The 7,723-nt window shown below is 40.7% G+C and overlaps 1 protein-coding gene across 9 annotated transcripts in view; it reads left to right on the plus strand.

The window, feature by feature from the left end:
- slco4a1 (solute carrier organic anion transporter family, member 4A1) overlaps positions 1-6,607 on the plus strand; it is a 37,035-nt gene extending 30,428 nt beyond the window's left edge. For all 9 annotated transcript variants that reach the window (XM_030362702.1, XM_030362696.1, XM_030362705.1 and 6 more), the window contains 4 exons: positions 1,911-2,080; positions 2,681-2,745; positions 3,363-3,511; positions 4,938-6,607. In XM_030362702.1, the coding sequence (XP_030218562.1) occupies positions 1,911-2,080; positions 2,681-2,745; positions 3,363-3,511; positions 4,938-5,108 (555 nt within the window). In that variant the 3' untranslated portion in view covers positions 5,109-6,607. The remainder of the gene's footprint in view (positions 1-1,910; positions 2,081-2,680; positions 2,746-3,362; positions 3,512-4,937) is intronic.
- The last annotated feature ends 1,116 nt before the right edge of the window (positions 6,608-7,723 follow it).

The following is a 7,723-nucleotide window of genomic DNA, read 5'->3' on the forward strand; positions in this document are numbered from 1 at the left end:
GACCATTTGTCGACTTCAGAGCCTTTAAGACTCAACGTGCAGGTTACACAAACCACCGCCATCCACTGCCTCGTTACAGAAAAACGTCACAATGAATGCCATGACTTTACATTGTTCCAAGGTGAATAATCTAAAAAACTATTTCTAATGTGTCGCTAAAGCTTAATTGAATGCTTCAATTCACGATTAGTTCAAGTCGTTAAAAAGCATTAGGATTAATATTTTTTTTGTGTGAGTTCATCTAAATTGAGGACTATCTATGGCTTACTAAGCCTTTATAAATCACATGTAACTATTCACCGACGTGCAATCATCCCGGATTTGAATGTTTAAGATGAGAGTGCATCAATTGGCCAGACCACAACTGATCTATATGTCAAATATTTTCTGTACATAGGTATAGATTCAAACATGCAGAATCACTGAATCAAACATTTTGTTGGGAATAAAAAGGGGCTGTTCGAGTTACTAGTTTCCAAATCTAGTCTCAATCAGCATCCAAAATGCACCTCATGATTGATCCGCACTAGGATCTGTAACTTACTGGTCAACATGATTTGTCAACTGATCTACAATTGATGGTGTACTTATGATTAGAACACACACCGCGAACCCCGTACATATAATCCGGCGCTGCATCATGACGTAGCGTAGTTGCAGTCTCATAGTGACGTAGCCTAGTGTGGTTGCAGTCTCATAGTGACGAGCCTAGTGTGGGTGCAGTCTCATAGTGACGTAGCCAAGTGTAGGAGCGGTCTCATATTAACGTAGCCTAGTGTAGGTCCAGTCCCATGGTGACGTAGCCTAGTGTAGTTGCAGCCTCATAGTGACGTAGCCTAGTGTAGGAGCATTCTCATAGTGACGTAACCTAGTGTAGGAGCGGTCTCATAGTGACGTAGCCTAGTGTAGGAGCGGGCTCATAGTGACGTAGCCTAGTGTAGGAGCAGTCTCATAGTGACGTAGCCTAGTGTAGGAACAGTCTCATAGTGACGTAGTCACGTAGCCTAGTGTAGGGGCGGTCTCATAGTGACGTAGTCACGTAGCCTGGTGTAGGGGCAGTCCCATTAAATTGTACTTGCAATCGTGGTTGATAACACTTCAATATTGTTTTCTTGTGCCACCCCGGTAAATAATAGCTCTGTCCGTTCTGTTTGGTCTGGTTTTTGCTGGTTGTTAACATTAATTGCAACATTATTAAGTGTTTATTAAGCATTGTTAAAACATCTTAAATGTTTTAACAATGCTCAACATCAAAATGGCCACTGATTACCAGTTGAGAACAGAAAAAGAACAAAATTATAGTCAAAGGCTGAATCCGAATACTCATACTTGACTGCTATATAGTATGCATTTTGTAGTACGCCACAAATATAGCGCGTCCGAATGCTCAGTACGCATTGTGTAGTACGGAAAACGTTTCCGAATGCGTACTACCGCCACAGTAAACAACGGAGTTCACTACGCTATCCCACAATGCAACCGGAGTCTGGTAACGAACGAAGAAGAGATGGCTGACCCGACACCACCAGAAAGACGTCGTAGAATGCGGCGAAAAAAAGAGACATTAAAATGAGTAAAAAAGTAAAGTAAGTAATTAATTAAAAAAGAGACATTTTTAATTTAATAGCAACGATGACAAGACGGAAAACAGGTAACTTATCAAGGTAATATTGCCGGCATCTGAGGGGAGATACGTCATCTCAAAATATCCGGTGGAGTTTCGGCGATGTTCTGAAGCGTTCGGAGACGTTCTACGCATAGCTGTAGACCGTACTAACCAGTCAAGTGTGGTACGGTCAAGTAGTAGACACTGAACAGAAATAGTATGTACTAAGTATTCGGATTCAGCCAAAGATCCTAATTAATTTGCTTTAACCTGCCTTTTCTCTTTTGTGTGTGTGTGTGTGTAGGTGTACTCTGGATGCAGTTGTGTGCTGAACACAACAGAGGAAGTGGGCATGGCCCTGGCAGGGAAGTGCTCTGGCTCCTGTAACCACATGCCGGCCTTCCTCTCGCTGTTCTTCATCGTTATCTCCTTCACTTTTCTCTGTAGCATTCCAGCGCTTACTGCCACCTTGAGGTGAGGGTTAATTAGATAATGGATTAATGCCTGTCCATTTCTGGGACATATTTTTTATTATATCGGCCAAATTTGTAATCAAGTCATTTCAATCCTTAGCTTTGTTTAACAGCCATGCTATTGTTATAGCACCAAATTATCCTAATATAAAAAATAAATAAAAATAAAGTCCATGTCTTGGACGCTTCAGAAAGCTTCATTAGATATACATTCAAGCACAAATGGTGCTCATCTTCTGACAGGGATATGACAGCAGAATAACGTTATGGACACAAATTGGATGTAAGGATGGCTATGGCAAAGCATGCACCATGACTCATAGATAACCTTTCCATGGCGATATAAGACATAGCTCAGCCCAAAGCCAAATGGGCAAGGCTTAGCTCAGGAGAAAGAATGGGTTAACTTGTAACCAGAAGGTTGCTAGTTCGATCCCAAGCTCCTCCAAGCTGAGTGTTGAGGTGTCCCTGAGCGAGTCACATAACCCTAACTGCTCCCGACCTGCATGGTTGACTCCACCGTCGGTGTGTGAAAGTATGTAGGAACCCTTCAATGTCCAAAAAGGGTACTATATTGGAAGTGAACGTCTTCCCTTTGCAGGTGTGTGCCGGACAGCCAGAGGTCTTTTGGATTAGGAATCCAGTGGATCGTGGTGCGCACACTTGGTAGGCATCTGTTTCAAAACACTTGATGAACAATTACAAACGCACAAGCACATCTAAATGTATCATCGAAACACGATGGCTTAACCAAGAAAATCCCTTTCCTGACCTCACGCACATAAACACACGCACACGCATCCAAATGCGTTAGTCGAACGCTATGGCTATTTCCACAAAACACTGTCACGCATCCATGCATCTCTGGCTTTTCAGCAAAAACACAAACCAAACAAGGGGTCCCCCGCAGATTGGTCCATGGTGGCCCGTGCTCCTGAGTAGTGCTAGTTCGGGTGTCATTTCCTTGAAACCAGTACAAACCATCTTTTGTTTCATAATCATTTGAAGTACCCCCATATGTTCAAAGCTGTACAGTGTTTTCACTGAGAGCCCCCACACCCTACAGCCGTGCTATAGCTTTGAGCATGTGTCCAAACGCAGAGCTCCTGGGATACGACCCTCTTTACATTGAAGTTCCTATTCACAAATCACACCATTTCAAGCAATAAAATGGAAAGAACTCACGTAAACTGAACGCCTATGTCACAATAGTCTTGTTCTTCGGGGAGAACCCTGCACAAAAACATGTATCCACATGACATTTGACTGTTGCTTTTGTTTAGGTAGTGTCCCCGGGCCCATAGCGTTTGGATCGGTGATCGACTTATCCTGCCTGCTGTGGCAGGATAAGTGTGGTGAGCAGGGCTCCTGCTACCTCTATCAAAACTCTGCCATGAGCCAATACACCCTTGTAACTGGAATCATATATAAGGTAATCATCACCAAATGGATTTATTTGTGTTTTAACACATTTTTGGGTGTCCGATTTAAATTATTTCCTAATAGACTAATTCCTTGCTGTGTTTCGGAGTTGTCCATACTTTTAATAATACTTCTTCAACACATTTAGAAGCCACCAGAAACTTCTACTTAACTACCACTGATGTAATGTTCAGTTGTAAAGTTGGTTACTACTGTATACCACAGCTAGCTCTTGGGGAAGATTTCTAAAGAACAAACTCGTTTCCATATGACCTCTAGCCCCACATAATATGGGAGAATACAGATTTGTTGTTTAAACACCTTTCTTGGTTTGTGGTTCAATGATATACCTCTTTATTTAGCCAGTATTTTGATTATTTTTTTCCTTGGTAAAACAAACATTTACATCAACAAAAACCTTGGTTCAAAAACCTTTTACCTATCAAACAGCCGTTTTAAATGACCTTGAAATAATCCATACCAAATCCTAATTAATTGCTATTCATCCATCATGCAATTCATTTTTGTTGTTTGTTTAAGTAGATTCCGTTGACAAATTCACTACTGCTTTTTATGGTTGACATTGCATGAATCGTAGTTTCTTTCTAGCATTGTTTGATCATTCATGAAGCTTAATTTAGATTTGGAAGGTTATTTGAATGTCCGATTGTTAAGGGAGAACCTTAGTATCTTCATATGACACCTAAGTAACTGTGCAAAAAATATAACAATATTAATTAATATAAATGAGTTGTCGACATATTTCATGAGGCTTGTTTTGGGTCATGACAATGGCCATCATTTTACGACATGCTGGATCTGGTTGTTGAGGATGATAATGATGATTCAAGTCAATTTTATTTATGTAGCCCTTAATCATGGCCTTACAGGCTATATTTAGGTAGGTACCTGTAGCTACCTAGTGCTAACAGGTACCTGTCAGCTACCTAGTGCTGGCTATCAGCCACCTAGTGCTGGTTAACAGGTACCTGTCAGCTACCTAGTGCTTGCTATCAGCTGCCTAGTGCTGGCTAACAGGTAACTGTCAACTACCTAGTGATTACAGGAACCAGCTGTAATGGGAGGAGGCCAATGAGAGAGAACAGAGAAAGGTTATATGTTTGTATTCAAATTAATCAGCAGTCCAGCTTGATTACAGGTGGACGTTTTAAAATGTGTAGAAGACCCCTGAAGACCAGAGGGGCTGAAAAGGACAGAGGGGAGTAATAAGGTCTTGCATGTAGGAAGGTGCTTATCCTTGCAGGATGAATAGGTAAGTATTAGCAGTGTGAAACCTGACCTGGCATTAATTGGAAGCCACTAAACCATTGGAGGCAGGAGAAACTAGGAGTAATGTGGTCAACGTTTTCTGGTTCTAGTTGGGAGTCTAGTCTGATGATGATGATTCTTATTTAGCATGATTCTGCCTCACCCAGGTGATGGGGATCATATTCTTCCTGTTGGCCAGCATTCTTTACCAGCCCCCCCCAGAGTCCCCCCAGAGCAGCTGTGAGAGCACTGACCAGGGCGCTGGAGATGTGGGGGACCTACCCATCAAGGACCTTCCACAAGATGGTGTCATTGCCAACCCACATGCTAGGTTTTGATCCAAAGACTATCCCAGACTGCTGCCTTTGTGTTGCACGCATGGACATTATTTTGTTCAAGATGGGTGTTGGATGCTTGATGTTTGATGCACTGTGTGTGTGTGTGTGTGTGTGTGTGTGTGTGTGTGTGTGTGTGTGTGTGTGTGTGTGTGTGTGTGTGTGTGTGTGTGTGTGTGTGTGTGTGTGTGTGTGTGTGTGTGTGTGGCAAGCCTGTGGTAACGGTAGTGTCTCATTAACAGAATACAAAAATGAACAACATTGCAGCACAGCTTTGCAGACTGAATAGCCTGTAGTGTCTCATTAACAGAATACAAAAATGAACAACATTGCAGCACAGCTTTGCAGACTGAATAGCCTGTTGTGAGTCCTGCCTGTGTTTTCAGTGTACATTAGGGCCTGTATTTCCATTATTCTTTTTGGTATGTAATGTTGAAATGGATTCAGAACTGTTCATTCTCATTTATCTTATGCTGTATTAGGATGTGTCGTCTGAAAAGGCAACACATCCACTGAGACCTGTGCATTGTAGTCCTTCCATGTTTGAAGCATTTTGGATGTTGGGCAGAAGTAATGTATATCCTTTTCCTAGACACAGACAACAATGGGCCTTCGGTTATTTGAAAGGTTGACTGAAGGAAGTTGACTAGATTGGTATAATATCCTTATTATACACATTAGGTATGTCATTATATCCATGCCAAACCAAAACTTTGTAAAAACCTTTATTAGGCTATAATAACTTTTCAACACCCAGCAGCACAAATATGGTCCGATAACGCACATAAAAGCACACATTTTTTTCATAGCCACTGTGAAACATGAAAAGTGCGCATCGTTTTCTGGCGTTTAAAAGCAATTAAAAAATTGGGGGACATTTTAGTTTAGCTTGCTACCAACACAAGATCAGTATGTATGATTCTTTAGTATGAAAATAAAGTTGTTTAATGAGGAAATGCATATCTGCACTTTAACCTAGCAAAGTGAACTATTACAGGAAGTAAGATATGTTTTATATATTGGACTGGCCAAGGATGACCCAGTTGTCACAGCTTGACATGTACAAAGCATCACTGTTATTTGGACCTATTAGTTAAAAAAAGTAGTATCATGGACCTCTCAAATTGGAGGATTTTTTCCTTCTTACCAACAAATAGCATTTTCCTTTAATATGCACTAACACAGTGGTCCGATGCATAGTGATTTTGTCTCATAGATCCAGAGTCCTGAGATTTATACCTTGTACAGGCCTACTCCCCTAAATTTCTAATTAATGAGGCTTGTGGCTGAGGTAGATGGCAGAAGAATGATGATCCAGCATCTACTGAGAACAGCAGTCCTACTTTTTCCATTAAATCGTTCTCCCTGACATCTGAAAAAACAATTGTTAAATGTGTTTTGAGTTATTCCAATTGTTTGTTTTTTAAACAATGACAAAGTAACCAACTTTTTCAAAATGTTTCTGAAAAAGAAAAAAATTCTATAAACAAAGTTGAACAATATATCTGTGTGTGCCTTGAATGAATTTGTGGGCTCACATTTTATGTTGCACTGGGAACAGCAAAAATAAACAAAAGAAAAGGTGACGATATAATAATAGAATGAAACAAGAAACAATTTAAATCAGGAGAAGCTATTTCCAAACTATTTAGTGACAACACAATTGGCAATTAGACGCCATCAAATCATTCTTCATGGGGACTATGGCTGTATATAGTAAGCCGGGAGAAGTATTCCCCCCAAAAAATTGATGAAATGTATTACCTTGACAGATGTGAACGGCAACTTATGATTGACAAAATATGAATAATGTACGACTTAAACTTGAAATTTGAGGTCAGTAAGTACAGAAGACATGTAATGAAATGCATAATAGTGCATAATATTACCGGATAGCAGAGAGACTTGAGAGCAGAGACTTTCGGAGCAAGACAGAAAGCCAGCAATGGTTTGGTGAGAATTCCAAGCAATGGTGCTGCTACACCGGAGAGGGGTCCCATTCGAAATGGGGTAACCCTCCAAGAACCAGTTGCGTCATGAGTAGACGTGAACAGCGTTTACGTGAATAGATGTAAAGTTTGTTGCCGGTTGTTTTGAGTTTCATAATACCGGCTTCAGCTGTGGTGATTTTTCTTGTCACCACAAACCTGTCAGTTTCAAACCATCAGTGGATGGGCCATCTTTCTCCCTAGGGGTTGGGGGTCTAGGGCTACCAATGCAGAAGGGGTGGCTGAAGTGGCCTCTGTGGTGGCAGTGGCCTCAATGATCCCCTGAAAGGAAACATAGCAAATGAGAAGGAATTATGTGGCAGAACTTGGTGATTTGGCCACATGTTACGTACAATATATAATAACTGATATATATATATATACACACACAGACATAATTTTTTTTTTACCATTTTAATTTTGGCAAAGACAGGTGTTATCTGAACTATGACTATTAGTTTGTGCATTGCTAAACTTTTTGTGTTCTCTGCTTTCCATCTTCATTTTGGATTAAAGAAGTGTATGCAGGGTTTAAAGGGGAAGGTATTTTTTCTCATCTCCACCCTTTACTTCCGCGTAGATTAGCTTTACCTGCCTATCCATCATTCAGTCAGTATTTTTTTTCTCCGT

The sequence above is a fragment of the Gadus morhua genome, chromosome 1 (assembly GCF_902167405.1).
Source record: "Gadus morhua chromosome 1, gadMor3.0, whole genome shotgun sequence".
NCBI classification, from domain to species: Eukaryota; Metazoa; Chordata; class Actinopteri; order Gadiformes; family Gadidae; genus Gadus; species Gadus morhua.